Below are 18765 nucleotides of genomic sequence, written 5' to 3' on the forward strand. Positions count from 1 at the left end.
TGCTCAACCCTTTGTAATTGTGGTTTTATCTCAGTTCTCAGATTTATCACTAAACTATGAAAGTTATTTCATGCTGGCATCATGGGCAAATTGCATTCCAGCACCTGTTTTGACTGAACTGATTCATTTTCAATATGCCTGATTTTATGGCAACTGAACTCCACATGTCTGTTTGAAATTCCAACAGGTTTAAGTTATGAACTGTATAGACAACAGAAATCAAAGATGTATTTGCTCAATGACTCTCCAACAAGGAGACAAATTCTTGTCGATTGTATCTGTTTTATTTACACATATGGACGTAGCTATTACGTTTTTCAGTCATTCTTATAATCTTAGAAGTACTGTGCCCTATTCATCTTTGCTAATGCATCCCAGTTAAGGAAGCCATAAATCTTTGCGTGTGGCTTCCTTGCTTAGTCAAATACTATAATTGTAATCAGAATTTTGTATTTAAAGCTATATTCTGATGCAGTTATGGTTAAATATTCTTACACCTTTGGATTTTATAGCCGTTTGTAAATATGCTTTTTCTAATTCAAATGTTAACCATTTGTTATTGCAGCTTTTACAAAATTGTCTTTCAGCTTCAAGGACAGCACATTAACACAACACTCAGTAACAACATTGGTTATGTTGTCTATTTGCCTTTTGTTTTGTGTGTTGATGCTGTGAAAAATTGTATATTTATATGGAATAGGGCTTAAAAGTTCAAGATTTCTACACAGAGCACTTTGAAAGACCCCTAGATATTTGCAGAGGCTTGCAACTATATCATCATTAATCTATACTTCGGCATAGTAAAAATGTGCCAGTAAGGTATATTCACAGTGACATGAGTTCAAAGCCTTGAGTGTGACCTGACAGCTTGAATTTATGCAGCATGATGTCTAAATTCCATGCATTGAACTGGAATTTGCACTATGCTATTGTCATTCATTGAACTTTCTTGGAATATGTGCTAAATAGAATTGAGCTGCTTTTGGGTCAGGTGAGAGGAAAATGCATGCTACCTAATTCAGATTTTGAATGGACTGTTAATGAACTTTTTTTGTGAACACACAAGGGCCATGAATATTGTTCTGCCATTTTCATTTAAAGGCACATTGGAAGAATGAACTGTTCAGGTCAACAGGTTTTTGTTACATTGCTTACTGGAATCCTGCAGTTAACACTTTCTGGAATTTGACTGCACTCTCTAAAATGAGAGTGTGTTCTAGTGTAAATTAAGCATTAAGGAAGGATCAAAGAAATCAAGTCCAAATGCTAGCATTGTATTGATACAATCAATAACTTGAGCAGTCTTTCTTACTCTGCAACATGAATACATGAAACAAAAAGAAAAGAAAATCAAGGCACAGAATTATGTTTTATGAGTTATCTAATGTATCTTGAAAAGTCAAATATACCAAAAATGCACCTTGTTTGATGCACTTGATGTAGAAAAACTACTAATCGACCAGAATTTGGGAGTTGGAATGACAGCAAAGACCATCTCTATTCACCATTATTATTCTATAAAAATGACAGCCGCTTCTAGCATCTGTGCATGCACGGTTAAACAGGAGATCTGGAAATTGCTGTCAGTGAAACACTTCCTCCACAGAATATGCTGTTGTAGTCATTGCTTACACAACCTACACACTGATTTGGCATGAACTTTTCACCCACTATTTTAGCTGTATGAATCCATGAAAATATTAAGCCTTATTTAAGCAGGAATAACTGAGGATTTTTTATGATGTAATAAATCAAAATTACTATTGTATGGTTTCTTTGGTCTTGAACAACTTATTTTACAATTTCTCCAAGAAAATTTAAAAATTAAAATAAAAGAAAGTAACTTGATATTTAAAATGTATGATTTTTGTTTCTCGCTTTATGCCATATCTATGCCACAATCTTTATTTGACGTTCAGTGATTTAAAATGTCAAAAAGTTACAACAAGATAGAGATTGTATAAACCCCTGCGAAATCACGGTGGATGGCTTCTTCAGTATTTATGATGAGCATGATTGTGTTACTGTTGATGTTAAATATTGGATTGGATGTGATAGTATAAAACCTTGCAGACTATACAAGCACTTAAACATTGCTGGAAAAAAAGAGAGGGAATTGAAGCTAACCAAATCTTCATGCTGCCCATGGTCCAACCAAGCAACATCTTTTCTCTTATTTTCAAATTGATGATGCCTTTCCATGTTTGGTTTCTTGCACTTCTCTGGAGAAGAGAGTCTGCAAAAATATCCCTATTCTCAATGATGACATAGTCCAGGACCTCAGTGCAAAAGATAAGGCTGAAGCATTTGCAACAATCTTTAGCAAGTAGTGCCGAGTGGGTAATCCATCTCCACCTCTTTCAGTGGTTCCCAGTACCATATATGCAGTCTTCAAATTCAACTCCCTCCACATGATGGCATGAAATAGTTGGAGACACTGGATAATGCTAGGTCCTGACAACATTGCAGCAACAGTACTGAAGATCTGTATTGCAAAACTTGCTGTCCCCCTAGCCAAGCTGTTCCAGTACAGTGACCATACTGACATTTACTTAAAATTGCTCAGATATGTCCTGTATACAAAAAGCAGGATAAATCCAACCTGGACAGTCTACTCTCAATCATCAAAAAAGTGATGGAAGGTGTCATGAACAGTGCTATCGAGCAACACTTGCTTAGCAACAGCCTTTTCACTGACATCCAGTTTGAGTTGTGCCAGGGCCATTCAACTCCTAACCTTAGTTCAGCTTTGGTTCAAGCATGGACAAAAACCTTGAACTCCAGATGTGTGGTGAGAGAGAGAGAGCCCTTGCTATTAAGGCAGCATTTGACTGAGTGTGGCATTAAAGACTCTTAGCAAAATTGGAATTGATAGGAATCAGGCCAGAGGAAGTGGGAATCTGTGCTGGTTGGAGTCATACCTTGCACAGAGAAAGGTTGTGGTTAGAGGAGGTCAGTCGTCTCAGCTCCAAGACATCTCTTCAGATGTCGGTGGTGTCCTCGACCCAATCATCTTCAGCTACTTCATCACTGAACTTCCAATCCAAGATTATGCCAGAAGTGGGGATGTTTGCCAATGATTGCACAATGTTCAGCACGATTCATGACTCCACAGATACTGCAGTAGTCCATATTCAAATGCAACAAGATCATGACAATATCTAGACTTGGGTTGAAAAAATAACAAGTAATATTCATGCCACATAAATGCCGGGTAATGACCAACCCAATAAGAGAATATTTAACCACCATCAACTGTGTTACCATCACTGAATCCCCCACTTTCAATATCATGGGGGTTACCATTGACCAGAAACTGAACTGGGTTAGCCAGAGCTGCAAGAGCTAGGAATACTGAGAGTAACTGTCCTTCTGACTCCCCAAAGCTCATCCACCACCTACAAGGCACAATTCAGGATTGTAATGGAATACTCCTCACTTACCTGGATCGGTGCCGCTCCAACAATACTCAGGATCCTCACACCATCCAGGACAAAGCAACCTGTTTGGCACCACATCCACAAGCATCCACTCTCTCCACTACTGGTGCTCAGTAGCAGCAATGTGTGCCATCTACAAGATGCACTGGAAATTCACTAAAGATCCCTAGGCAGCACCTCCCAAAACATGACCACTTCCATCTCAAAGGACAGGGCAGCATAATATGTAAAATATATAATTGTTCCCATATTGTGTGGGAACACTACCACCAACAAATTCCCTTTCAACACACTCACCATCCTGACCAGCAAATGTGTCACTGTTCCTTTGTGGTTGGTCAGAAATTCCTGGGATTCTCTCCCTAACAGCACTGCGGGCAAAACTTACAGCAAGCGCATGGATTGCAGCAGTTCAAGAAGGTGGATCACAAAACCTTAGGGGCAACAAGGAACAAGCAATAAATACTGGCTGATCAGCCAGCAATGCCAAAATCCCACAACTAATTTTTTTTTAAAAAGGCATCACTTTGTCTCTTTTTTTTTAAGCAATGTTTAAATACAAAAACTAACTTCCATTGTCAGTTTTCTTGGCATTCCTATTTGTAAGTAGTTCTGCAATTTAAATTTGACAATGTTATGTTAATATTCCTTTTCAAATTGACATTTTAGGAGCTCTTTTAATTGTAGTAACAACTTTGCTGTATGCATGCCTTGAAAAGCATTTTAATGATTTCCTTTGTAATAGTACAGTTAAATGGTGTCCACAAATGATTGCACAGCTGCATTGCATGGAGAAAATGTGGTAAATGGAAGAATACAACAGAGTTTGGGGAACTAGTGAAGAAATGAATAATAAAGCATCTTCTAAATTTTCTCAGCGTTGGTTTATTAATTAAAAATTCTTTCTGTTTCACAGCGGATCCTTTAGTTGGGAGCATAGCAACCCAATATTTGACCAACAGAGCAGAACATGACAGGATAGCCAGACAGTGGACCAAGAGATATGCGACATAAATTGCATCACTTCCTGTGTTGTGAAAAGGAGCAGGAGGCATTATTTACAATGTGCAACAATTCTTTATAGCCTTTACAATACGGACTTCTGTGTATATGTTATACTGATTCTAATCTCTGCTTTTATCTTTGAAGATTGGGAAAGGCCCTATAAAAGGTAAAAGCTATTGAAGTAGATCTTTGTAGCAGTAGATTAGTTATGTTAAATGCCTACTTGCAAGTCTGCTTCTTTGGGATATCAAAATGTATTTTGTGATGTAATAAGGAAAATGTTCCTCAAGTCAACCAAATATTATGGTGCATTTTAGCCTAATCCATTATCTGTATGAAATCTATGATAGCTGTAGATTATTAGAATTTTGGCATTCGTATTAAACCCAGTTCCATTTCTGATCATGTGGTACATGCTGTTGTGAATCCGTTTTACCTTTTTGTCAATTTGTAATGAAGAGATTTCATTTAAACCTTTGTAGCTCTAAATAATGAGCATATGATGTATCATCTCAAAACACAATAAACTGTTTCCGAGGTTATTTATTTATTTTACATTTGGTGTGTTTCTTTGATGGGAAGAGTAGTGTTATTGAGTCATATTGTTGGATGTAGTTTGGTGATCTCTTCAAGATTGCAATACAGCTGAAAAACAAGTAGAGGTGGAATAGAATAACTGTCAAAATGACTATTGTGAAAAGTTAAGGTTTGATGCTGTCATTAAAATGTTATGGTGCGAGTAGTTGGCAGTGGATAAGTGGCAGAAGACTCGTGCAAGCTGGCTGTTGTGTCTTCACCTCCTTGTTGATGCAAAACATTATTTTATGCTCAACATAATTTAGGACATATCCCTATCTATTTTTATTATGTGCTAATAAAATTTTACTAATATGAAGGTGCAAGTGCTATTACCAACTTTGCTTTAATGCAGCTGTTAGGATGCATACTGAGAGTAGTAGATAACATAACAATTATGTATTGTAGCTCTTGTAGTGTTGTAACTGAACAGGGGGTATAGACAGAAATCCAAAGCAAAATGTAGCGGATGCTGGAAATCTGCAATTTAAAAAAAACAAAAGTGCCGGGGAGAAAACTCTGAAAATGCTACATGTCAAAAGTCGTTTAGGCAGCATTATTTCGAGAGAGAGAATTATCTGTGACCTTGATACAGAACCAGGAAAAGTTCATAGCTCTAATAGGTTTTGAGAAAGAGATGGATGGGTTTAGGACAAAGGGAGGTCTGATAGGGTGGAAGACAGTTTTTAGAAAATGTGAATGACAAAATTTACCCCTCTAGGATCTAAAGGAATGGAGGTTAAGCAAGAAAAGAATCAAAAGATGTCTCTAGAGCAGATAAGCTGACTGAAAGAAAATAAACAAGTATAAGAAAGGGAACAAAATGGGAGACTGAATTTATGGTCTGCAATTGAGCGCAATACTGAATCCAGCAGACTGTAAAGTGCTTAATTGAAAGATGAAGTACTGTTCTTTAAGTTTACATCAAGCTGCTTCTGTGAATGTATGAAGCACTTCAGAAAAGGTTATTTGGATTTCGCACAATGTGCTTATCCACCTAGTCTGATTTTGTAACCTTTGTTCCAACTAAACTCAAACAGCATAATTCAGTGTAAATAACAGAAGAACCTATGTAGTAAAACTGATTGGATGACCATCAAATCTCTGTCCATGAATCTGTGGTCACAATACCCAGGGAATTCACACAAAAAGTGCCTCCATAGAGAAACAGTTGCGTTTGGCTGAAATAATCAGTCTATTTGGTTAGGTATACTAATTTGATAAACCATTCCCATAACTAAATGTAAAGCATTCGCAATTATTGAACTAATGAGATAAAAAGTTATCTCAATGACACAGCATATCAAAATGATCCACTTTGCTTTCAAATCAGGTAAAATTATTAAAACTTTTTTTTTATTTTTGGACTGTTGAAGACTTCCATTGTCAACTCCTTACTCAGGGCAGTTAATAAAATTCAGAACATGTATAACGACACAGAAATTTACACGCTCCTGAAATTTGTACACAAACTCCATCAACTGTTTTATTTGACAAATGCCTGTAGGAAGTTTTCCCATCCTCTCTGATCTTATCAAATTCCTGTTTTTTAAATGAGAGAAAGAGATACTGTTACGAAACTAAACAAATCACTGAACCACAACAACCGATCTGACACTAAATTTAAACTGGGCATTTATAAATAAATGAGATATAAGTACTGGGGATGATTTTTTTTAAAAGTCAATTTTAACATTTAATGTGGTTTACACCATTAAACAATAATTCTGTATTTGGGGGGCAGGGGTTGCTGTGAAATTTTGTTTTGTAGTTATCGTGGCTATAATCAGATGTAGAACATAGTTAATTGTTTATTAAGAATTAACAGTGGAGTTAGTCCTTCATGATTATGCCAAAAACATTAAATCTATCTTAGAAACGAGGTGGATGGCCTGAAGGAAAGTAATCATTTGCTGAGAAAGAAGACAACAGGTAAAACATAAAAGTGCTTTCAGAAGTTTTTTTTATTATGTATTGAGCATTTCCATGAAGGTGGTAAGATACACATACTTGTAGGCCATGAAATGTATTTTGGGAGGCTTTTGAAGCTTACAGGAAGAGAAGCAAGATGGTGGGATTTGGGGAGTTGTTGCAAAGAATTTGGCAATTGGAGCAAAGAAGAACTAAATTGTATAAATAGACAAAGCTGGAGGGCCACTAAATAGTTATCAAAACCTTGGGGTGGAGAATGTTCAAATCATAAAAAGGAATAAAGCCATAAAGGAATGTATGACTGAAAATCTTGAATTGGCATATAAAAGCCTTGAATAATTTTGAATTCCTCTACCAAATCACTTTCACAGCCTTCTCTAAAGGGAATAAGTCCAGTTTCTCCGGAACTGTCTGCATAACAGAATCCCTCATCCCATTAATCCGTATTGTAATTCCTTCTGAATTGTCTGTAAAGCCTTCATGTCATTCCTGAAGTGTGGTTCTTTGGGTTTAGATGGAATTCTCCAATTTAAGGCCCAACCAGTGCTTTCAACACAGGTTTATCAAACTGTCTTTGCTTTTATGAGCAATATATATTTTTATAATGTTTTAATTGCATTCTTAACTTACCCCTTATTCAATGTGTCATGCACATGCGACCCAGGTTTTTCTGTTCTACTCCATTGCGTTCTGAAGATGGGTCACTTTACCTGTATCATTAACTTTGCTTTCTCTCCACAGATGCTGCCACACCTGAGTTTTCTCTCAATTCCTGTTTTTGTTTCTGATTTCCAGCATCCACAAATCCGTTTTTTGTTCTGTTCTGCTACCCTTTGAGAATTGTCTCAAGTTTTACATTGTCTGTCTCTCATTTTTTTCTACAAAATGTAACACTACACAGCTCTGCATTAAATTTCAGCTGTCACGTGACACCTAGCCCACCAGTCTGTCATCTTTTGAATCTATCTATATCTGCAGAGTTTTCAATACTTGCAAGTTTGAATATTGCTGAAAAGGATATTTTGTGTTTTGTGCTTGAGGACAATTATTTGGGAAATAACAAAGTAAAGAGGGATAACATTTTCATGTGCAGTGTGTCAAGTGGCAAATGAACTCTGGGGAATGCACCTGTTAATGATGACTAACACTTAACTGCTAAACTTCTTTTGGCTTTCGTTTATTAATCCACACTTGTCCAAGGCACTGCTAATTTTGTATCAGTTTACCATCACCAAGATTTCCACAGCTGAGATTAAACTGACTAGTCTTAGTTGCTGGATTTATCCTTGCTAATTTTTAAAACCAGAATGCTTCATGTATAGTTCTCCAGTTATTTGGCATCACTCCAATTCCCAAGTACTCTGACACCATTTCCATCTCCATTGTAAATTATGGCCAGTACCTCCAATTTTTAACTTTTATTTCCCGTAAGGTTCCCTGCATTCTAGCTTGTCCTGTTGGTTTATGCACGTCAACTGCAGATTTCTTAAGCATCTTTAACAATTTTTTTGTCATTCTAGTATATCACTAATTCCTATTTCACTGAGTCTTGGGCAGTGTTTTTTCCATCATAGAAACAGATGTCAAGTATTCTAACAATATCTCAGCCATACCATTTGCCTCACTAATAAATGAATTTGATTGACCCAGTTTGTCCTCTTAGCACTCTTGTGTGGTTATGGAAGACTTGGCTTTCCCTTTATACTAGCTGGTAGTCTCCTTTCATACTCTCTTCGCTGCAATCGCAAATTGATGTCATACAGACTATAGATGACAGGGGATAGATACAGGTTGTAGAAATGGTGAATGTTAGAGATCGTTGGAGTGAACCTTTTGGATGGTAGTAGTATATTGGAGAAATCAGGTCTGGAGCTGGAAATGGGGTAAGGTTGCTCAATTTCAAGTGGATGGTGCAGAGATCAGGGTTTGGTGTGTGTTTTGAGAGTTGCAGGGGATAGATTCAAGGGCAAGGCTATAGTTTTAATGCAAATAAAGTGGGATAGAGGATTGGCTCATCCATTTACTATTGGATCTGCAGTCTGTTTTTGCAGAAGAAACAACATTATCAGCATATGTGATAACTAATCATGTGTCTACAGACAATGTAAAGAAAGAAATGTGCCAGGAATGAATGCTCGTGATAATATAGAAATGACAGTTTGGGGGATTGAAGACAAATCTCTGGTTGCACTGTTAGCCCCTCAAACAGTCAAGGTTAGTCCAACTGTGGAAGGGCAGAAAGAGAAGTTGTGGTAGGAAGTAGGATTGTGAAATGCTGCAAGCATTTATAACCAAACAAAAATCAGTGCATCACGATTGCAATTGTAAAGAACATCATCTAAGTTGGGCTTGATTGTCTCAGTGCTGCAGACTTGCCAGAAAGTGAAATTGAGATCCAAGTCTGGAAATGAGTGGTGGACGTCCTGAAGAAATGTATGTTGGGAAGATGAAGGTTAATATTTTGAATACTTTTATCTATTTGCTCATGTAATGGGGTATCTTTGGCTACGCCAACATTTATTGACCATCCTTCATTGCCTTAGGGGACAGTTCAGAATCAACCATATTGATGTGGTTGTGGGTTAAGCCACATCTAAGCCAAATCAAAATGGCAGATTTCCTTCCTTAAAGACCCTCATTGAACAAAATGGGTTCAATTGATAATGTTTATATGATTGCCCTTAGGCTAACTTTTAATTGCGGATTTGTTAAATTAAATTCCAATTTTACTAGCTGACATGCAATTGAGCCCATTCACCAAAATATCAGCATGTTATCAATCCAGTGTATTACTACTATGAACTGCCTTCCCCTTGTATCTTGGAGCAGGCAAAAGATTTTTTCCAAAATGATCAGGCTGATTTTCCAGCATCACGAGAGTAATGCACAGCTTGTTGTCTGAAGCAAAAATTTCTGGTGCAAAGAAGTGTAAGGTAGTTATAATATTGACCATAAGTTATTAAAATGCAGCTTTGGGGCAAGGGTAATAAACATAGGTAGAGGTGTCCATTAGAGAAAAGAAAATAGCTGATAAATCCTGGTCTTCTCAAAAGATGAGACCAATTAGGGCAGAAGATGTTAGCTCAGGAATATAGCTTTGAAGTAAACACCCAAAATTGTTTGCATGACTCTTCAAATGATTTGGGAACTTACATGTTCTGCAATCTTATCCATGATTGACTTTCGTGGATAAAATAATGTTAAAGGAGCGAGACGTCTTTAGACTTTTTTTTCAAAGGGCACAAGAGTAGAACTTGATGCTGTCGGGCAGTCTGTCTCTTCTGGTTGTACTTCACATTCAAACTCATCATTAACCAAGTTTATTCTGCTTAGCATACTGTAAAGTGTCTCATGCTGGCTCAAAATATGCTGTTGTGAACCATAGTTGTAAAGAGATTACCCACTAATGTACGGTGGGAGGTTATATGGTGTTTTTCATTGACAGTCTGTGTTTCAGGTTTCTGCCTGGTGTCTCTGCAAATCTTTTGGTCCCTCCATTTATAATTCTACAGTTTTTGATATTTTTCCAGAATTTGATTTCATAACTGCATTAATTTCATAACTGAACTAACTGCATTTATAATGCATCTATCTACTGCATGATCTGAGTCCTGCAGTTTCCTGTACTTTTGTCTGAATTTGCTATTCCACTTGCTGAATGATCTTCCTTCATTTTTGATATTTAAATCAGTCGTGAGCTTTGAAACAAGACTCATGCATTGGGCACTAACGTTGTCTTATCAATCCAAGAAGAATCCAGTCATTTCCCTTCAGACCACCACCATACTCCAATGCTATGCACCTTAAGCTTTGAACCGATGTCTTCTGTGACACTTTAGATTCATTAAAATTGTTGCAGCCCTTTGTTTAACTGTATGGCAATTTCAATGTTGATTGTCATGATAAGCCATTACTTTTATCTGCCATTTTAATTTTGCTGTACTTCCAGAATGTAAATGATTAGCGAAAAGATTTTCCTTTCAAAGATGAAGTTTTCATTTTAGTGTATTGTTCTTGTTTTTTTGCTTCAATCTAAACATGTGGTGCCAATCTCACATTGTAATTAAGTTTGAATAAATGCTTTTGTTTTTAGTATGCTTAAAACAATTAAACTCAAGTAGCTGCTGTCCCATTATCATAATTCTGTTAAATGTTTTTTTAAGCCAAAACAAAATGAACAAACTGTCTGTCTATAAATTTTAAAGACCAATATCTTGTTGAATATACTGATCTTTGGCAGTATATGTGTGTCTATGGATTCTGTAACATATTGTGGAAGTGTCACAGCATTCTGAGTATATGTGAAATGCATGCATTGAATACATTCTGGCTTCTTGCAGTACTTAGTTCAGAGTGGTGCTGGAGAGGCACGTAAGGTCAGGCAGCATCCGACATTTGGGCAGAAGCCCTTCATCAGGAATAGAGGCAGGGAGCCTCCAGCGTGGAGAGATAAATGGAGGGGGTGAGCTGGGGAGAAGGTAGCAAAGAGTTCAATAGGTGGATAGGGGTGGGGATAGAGGTGATAGGTCAAAGGGGAGGGTAAGAGAAGGTAGCAAAGAGGTGCCAATCTCCCTTCCCACCTATCCACTCCACCCTCCCCTCTGACCATCCCCACCCTCATCCACCTACTGTTACCTTCTCCCCAGCACCCCCCAATTTATCTCTCCTAGAGGCTCCCTGCCTCTATTCCTGATGAAGGGCTTTTGCCCGAAACGTTGATTTTTCCTGCTCCTTGGATGCTGCCTACTGTGCTTTTCCAGCACCACTAATCTAAACTCTGGTTTCCAGCATCTGCAGTCCTCACTTTTTCCTTCTTGCAGTGCTGTTGAATTTCCTACATATTAAAATGTCACCCCTAATCTGTTTCCCAAAAGTAAAAAGTAGGGTTAAAAGTGCATGCTTTTGCAAGCATGAAACAAAACTAATAAGGTGGCCTCATTTATGCTGATTCAGAAGATCAAGCCCATGCTTGCAGAGTGTCTGAATCTTGATAATGGCATAAAACTATATCTTATTGTAATAAAATACTGCTTTGGTGATGTAAGTGTGAGGTTCAAAAGCTGCTTTTACTTTGCTTGTGTAAGATAAGCTGCCTTTTTGTTTCAATGTTGGTAAAAATATAGTACAATGGAGAAAGCATGTAAACTTGAAATTCTAATCTTTCAGGAAGGACAAAATCAAGTAGATAATTTCTGTTGTGCTTTCCATCATTCAACCAAGACTGACTTTACCAGCAGCTAGACATTGGACCATGCTGTTTGATTGAGAAATTCTGTCATCCAGAGCAAAAGATTAAAGAAGATCACTGCTGGTGAAATTGCATAGAACTCTCTTTTTAAAAATGTGATCCAATTTCTAGACAGGTTTGAAAACCTACATGTGACAATTAAACTGAAATCACAGCTGTACTTTAACTGTCTGGTGAAGATTTCTCCCTCTTAAGATGTTTGTTGGTTCCTGACAATAGAACATCAATTTATCATCAATGATATAATATCATTGCTTGTAACTTCCTCGGGACATGCAGCTCTTGGTAAGCCTTTGAACTAAAGAGTGAATGATGTTCCCTTGATTCATGATTACATGAAATTCTCATTTCAGACACGCATCATTGAATATGCCCAAGTGTTGTGCTATTGGTTATTTTGCAATGTAAATCTCATTGAACAGCACTGTTTTTTTTAAAGTTTTATTTTTGTTTAGTGATTGGTTGCAATTAATGTTTTTATACTATGTTGTTCATAGACCTTGTTCTTATTTCATTCTTCAGATAAAATTCATAGTTCCACAAGAGTAAGATAAATATTGAATTGTGTGCCTCATCAAAAGACTTTTTTGTTAGAAAAGGACTGAAGTATTCTCTCAAATCTTTTATTTTTGAAGAATAAATATTGAAAACATGATCAGTAGAAGAAACTGCCAGTATGGACAAGTACTGATGTATTGTTCAGATAAGTTAATAACATTTATTGTGTGTCACCAATAACAGGCATAAATATAAAATGCTGGTTTAACATATCAGGTGTTTGCAAATTCTATTCACAGCGGTCCTGATTTTATTGTGCGTTAAATGTGTGTTTGGTTTCACTCCTCATAGAGTTGTTTTGGAGTTTTAAATGGCAAGTGGCTGTCACAGGGGTATCCAAACAGAGTTGCACCCTCAGCGGGAAATCTGAGACCTGTGTGAAGAGAGGATAAAACTGAGTTTCTTTAACCAATCAAACTAAGAGCCATTAACACACAGAGTATGTGCGGGGAAGTGAGAGTTGGAATGGTGAATTAAATTGCATCAAGTACAGTAAACAAAAAGAGACAAAGGAAGTCATGATTTGGAGATTCCGCTGTTGGAGTGGGGTGTACAAAGTTAAAAATCACACAACGCCAGGTTATAGTCCAACAGTCTTAATTGGAAGCACACTAGCTTTTGGAGCATCGCTCCTCTACCACCTGATGAAGGAGCGGCGCTCTGAAAGCTAGTGTGATTAGATTAGATTAGATTAGATTACTTAGTGTGGAAACAGGCCCTTTGGCCCAACAAGTCCACACCGACCTGCTGAAGCGCAACCCACCCATACTACTACATTTACCCCTTACCTAACACTACGGGCAATTTAGCATGGCCAATTCACCTGACCCGCACATCTTTGGACTGTCGGAGGAAACCGGAGCACCCGGAGGAAACCCACGCAGACACGGGGAGAACGTGCAAACTCCACACAGTCAGTCGCCTGAGTTGGGAATTGAACCCGGGTCTCAGGCGCTGTGAGGCAGCAGTGCTAACCACTGTGCCACCGTGCCGCCCACAATTAAACCTGTTGCTTCCAATTAAACCTGTTGGACCATAACCTGGTGTTATGATTTTTAAGTTTAGACAAAGGAAGATTTGATTCAGAGATTTAGGGACAAACATTTCAAACTGTTCATTAATAATTAAAAGCTGAATAAATGGGACAATGCATTATAAAAGTTAATTATTAGTACCAGAATACAGTTATTCAAACTGAGTGCACAATTAACTGTTTGTTTAGATTGGAATAGATGAACCTAATTTATTGAGGCAACTTTAATCCCTATAGTATCTTCAATATTGGTGCAGGAACTTCAATCTATTCATTTGAGATGTCAAATGGCAAGATGTCCTTTTAGTGTAGTTTATTGAGAAATCATGAATATTAAACAATACATATATATTTACCAGTACTTTAGAATGTCCCTATAAATAATTGAGTCTATAATCTCAGTGACAACCAAATAATGTTATCTGAAGATGTTTTTGATTTAGGTTTGTTATTGAATTTTCCAACTGTTCACCAGGCATGCACCATATGTTTTTGTTAATATATTTCAAGTTCCTTGTAATTGAACAGAGGATGTAAACTATACAATTTGAATTTGAAGATGATGTATTTGGATAGGTCTTTGATCTGCAGCTCTTTGCAAGAAATGAGCTATGATTTAGAAGGGCAGGCTCAATACAATTGGAAGGAGTAAATAAATTGACTTCAGCTGAAATCTGATGAAGAAATAGTGCAAAATATATCAGTTTAGAATTCCCTATATTTTTCTATTGTTCAATTTACATACTGCCCTCCTACCTAAATTATATTATTCAACTTGGGTATTGGAGACTTGAAGAAAGTTTATTGGAATCTTGATCAACAATGGAAAATATTAAGTGAGAATGCAGAGTACATACAATCATTCTGTATTGTAATTAAATTCCAATGCTTTAGGTACTGAACCAGAGAGATACTTTAAGTGATTTTAAGTATCAGCAATGGTTATGATAACACAAACCTATGATTTCAGAAGTTTGAGTTGTATTCTGAAGACGTTTGAGTTGTATTCTGAAGACATTAGAGTACAAAATCTAGCTTGCTTTCTCTCTCACACACACACACACACACACACACACACACACACACACACACACACATTGGTTTCTGAATACTTGCCGTTTGCCTGAATGAATGCTGTTCTGAAACATTCAAGAAATTCAATCCAACTCAGGACCCAACAGGCAGCTGGGCCAGAATGCAAGAAATAAGAATAAAAGCAGGCTACGTGGCCCGCTGAATCAACACTGCTGTTTGATACGATCCTGGCTGATTTTGGGCTTCATGTTGTCTTTTCTGCGCACTCTGCATATTCCTTTATTCCCCGAGAGACCAAAAATCTTTGTATCTCAACCTTGAATGTATTTAATGATGGACCCTTTGGGACAGATAATTCCAGAAGTTTACAGACTTGTGACGGTTGTTACTTCCTCTATTCTCTGTATTCAGTGATCAACCCTTTATATTAAGACTGTGCGCCCATATTTTAGATTTCCTGACAAACATTCTTAGCATCTAACCTATCAAGCCTCTTTATGGAGCTCTTGCCCTAACCATACAATATTGTGTATATACACTGTGAATGTATATAAACTGCAGCAGTTCAAGATGACGGCTCACTGCTTTCTTAAGAGTACCTTGGAATTCAATAAAACCCATCCTTACCAACAATACTCCCATCCCATTAATGAATTTAGCAAAGCAGTGTACATCTTTGTTTAGTCATCCTATAAGTGATCTGAAAGTTTGTCTTTGCTGTAGAGTTTAATTAAAATACATTGCTGTAAGTTAAATAAACTGGCTAATTCTAAAGTGCACAACATTAAAAGTAAATCTTTGGAGTTGAATGGATAGTGCTAATGCTTTTCCATTTTATGACACTGAATGTTGAAGAGCGTTATTTGTTATCATTCTGGAAATTCGCTTGTTCATTTAATAAAATTAGTTTACCACTATCTAATATCCATGTCAACCTAACAGAAGTTTAATTCTTTTGTAAGCATTCTTAGTTTTATTACTTGCAATCTATTAATAATTGGGAATAGATATAAAGTGGAAAATTTAGCAGTTGAATATGCACTGCTTTGATCAGAAAAATAGTTATAAACTGTACACGATAATTACACAAACAGGTTCACACAATTAGGGGCCCATGAAATTATCATTCCTTTTCATGACAAAGTCTGAATGCATTTTTTGTTCATAAATTACAACAGGGAACGTAATTTTCTCAAGTAGTTGTTGATAAATTTCTTGACCAAGGGTCATTATGGGAAAGGTGTACGGGTATTTTGTTTGAACCTAAGTGAAAGTAGCAAAAGAGGTGAATGTGTATTTATGTTGCTGAACTCACTCTTTTTATAGCCCTTTTCTGTTTTATTTGTTTACTAGTTTGATGAGTAGAATTGATAGTGACTGCAAAGAAGAGAGCATCACTTTCCCTGGCTGAATACTGAAATACTTTGTACTTTTAAGCAGAAGATCATCATCTTACCGCTGACAATTAGTTGTTCCGTTGGCATGGAGACTGGCCATTCAGTTCGAACAGCCCATACCATGGTCTCTGCACTTGAGTCTCCTACCCTCTGTACTGATCTAAACTTATTATTGTAATCATCTATTTCTATCACTCATAAATGCTAACCAAGGTTTCACTTAGATACTATTCATCAACATATTCATGGTAGCGGGTTCTAAGTTCTCACCACTGTTTGTTTATTCTCTATTGGAATTCTTTGTGACTATCTGTTGGCATCCAGTTATACTTTTCCCCACCTTATGACCTTTCGCACAAGAGAAAATATTCTGTCTTAATCCAGTACTAACGAAACCTTTCAATCTTGAAGATTTCTTTCTATCAGACCTCTTCAGTAGAACTAAGATCCAGTCTATCAATCCTTTGCTGGTATGTATACCCATGCATTGACCTCTATATCCTCTCTCTCACGTGATGATCGGAACTACACAAAACATTAACCAAGGTTTGATGTAGGTTTTGCACTTCCATATCTTTTGAAATCAAAGCAAGTTAATGGATATGCCTGTTTTATGTTTTATTTGAAAGGGTCTTAAGGAGAAACTTTTTCAAGCATTGGTGATGCATGTACGGAACAAGCTGCCAGAGGAAGTGGTGGAGGTGGATACAATCATGACATTTAGAAGGCATCTGGGTACATGAATAGAAGGGTTTAAAGGGATGTGGGCCAAATGCTGGCAAATGGGGCTAGATCAGTTTAGGATATCTTGTCAGCATGGATGATTTGCACCAAAGGGTCTGCTTCCATGCCATGAAACTTTTTTTTTCCCAGACTGTTATCTTCTGTACATTTTATTAAATAGCACACATGCAAATTGACATTGCCCTCTGCATTGATAGATTTTATGTCTCTATCTAGATTTATCCTTCTGTGAATACAAACATTTTTGTGCATTATTTGCTACATGCCAGGAGCCATCAATAAGTAATTGAGGTTGTATATGGAGGTTTAGCAAGCACTTACCAATGTTCCCAGAGTATAATTGTTCAATTTTAATTTAACTTTAAATATTCAACTTCATTTTAGCGTAGGGAGGAGCTGGTAGAAGTGCTTTGGTGCTTGAAAACATATAATGATGAGTATCTTCCGTATTTTTTTAGAAAGGTTCAGTGAACGTGAAATGGGGGAAATATGATTGTTGCCAAATCCTGAGATTCAACACAAGGAAACTCAAGATCATCTGCAATACTGAACAGTCAACATGGATTTTAAAAGGGTAACTCTTACTTGTCCAATGTCATTGAATTTTTATACATATGTATAAGACAGATATAGTTGACAGAGATAATGTAATTTATGTAAATTTTCAAAAGGATTAAGATGCCCAATAATGAATAAGATCATGAATAATATCAGACAGATACAGTAACTGAATAGATTGCCAGCTGGCTTAAGGACAGAAAGCAAAAAAATGGAAATAAAGGGTAGGAGTTCAAAGTGGCAGAAGGTGGGAAGAGTTGGTCCACTAGCATCAGTAGTGTGGCTACTGCTGTTCACAATTTATGTTGATGATTCAGACTTTAAAATCAAAAGCATACAGTAGAATTTTACACGCTGCTGGGGTTTCTGCAATTCCCATCCCAATGTAAATGTTGCGGTGAACTTTGGCAGCTTGTTCCACAGTCATTGGATGCTTCATTTGAAGTTAATTAGCTCATGGTAGGATTTCCACCCCCATTTGTGAAGGCAGTACTATCATGGAGAGCTACTGGACAACCAGGTAGTTGGCAGCTCTCTGTTCCAAGCAACACCATCACGATTGGTGACCAATGCTTGGTTCACATTCACATCCTAAAGGTGATCAAGGACACCAGGTTAAGGGTTTGGGGGTTACTGCTAGGGCCAGGCTGGCAGAACACAGAAAGTGGAGTGTGAGGGGACAAGGGTGAAGGGGAAAGTGGGAGATAGGAGTAAACGTTGGTGGGAAATCCAAAAGCAGCCTGCAAAAGAGATAATTTAACATTGCATGCCCACCAGCCTTAGCAGTATAAGTTTTACATTTGGCATTGGCCTCCATTCACCATGGGATAAAATGCAATTGTGCGGGAATTGGTCCTTGGTATCAATTGGGACAATGGATGGGTGGGTTTGCTGCTGCAAACCCTACTGCAGAGAGGAGTGAGCAAGTAGATGCCAGGTCTAGCTTCCAAGTTTTACAAGATTCCCAACCACATTTTTTAAAGCTCTGGCGCAGGTTGAAATCAGCCCACAATTTCTTTGTTCATGGATGCCAAATAATTGAAGCATATGGTGAATACTGAAGCGGACAGCAATACATTTTAGGATGACAATAATAAAGCAATATTTTGCAAATAAACTTCAAAATATTGAAGTGAGCTAGTCCATTCTGATAAGGAGAATATAGTTACCTTTTTGGAAAGTGTAAGGCAAGTTGGGATAAAGAAACAAGAGAATCTTAGAGTACATTTACATCAATCA

The 18765-nt window shown here is 37.2% G+C and overlaps 1 protein-coding gene across 3 annotated transcripts in view; it reads left to right on the forward strand.

Annotated features, from left to right (window-relative positions):
* Window positions 1-4987, forward strand: part of ube2e3 (ubiquitin-conjugating enzyme E2E 3 (UBC4/5 homolog, yeast)) — a 139000-nt gene extending 134013 nt beyond the window's left edge. For all 3 annotated transcript variants that reach the window (XM_060827337.1, XM_060827335.1, XM_060827336.1), the window contains exon 6: window positions 4357-4987. In XM_060827337.1, coding sequence (XP_060683320.1) covers window positions 4357-4454 — 98 coding nt within the window. In that variant the 3' untranslated portion in view covers window positions 4455-4987. The remainder of the gene's footprint in view (window positions 1-4356) is intronic.
* The last annotated feature ends 13778 nt before the right edge of the window (window positions 4988-18765 follow it).

Source organism: Hemiscyllium ocellatum, chromosome 7 (genome assembly GCF_020745735.1).
Source record: "Hemiscyllium ocellatum isolate sHemOce1 chromosome 7, sHemOce1.pat.X.cur, whole genome shotgun sequence".
In the NCBI taxonomy this organism is placed as follows: Eukaryota; Metazoa; Chordata; class Chondrichthyes; order Orectolobiformes; family Hemiscylliidae; genus Hemiscyllium; species Hemiscyllium ocellatum.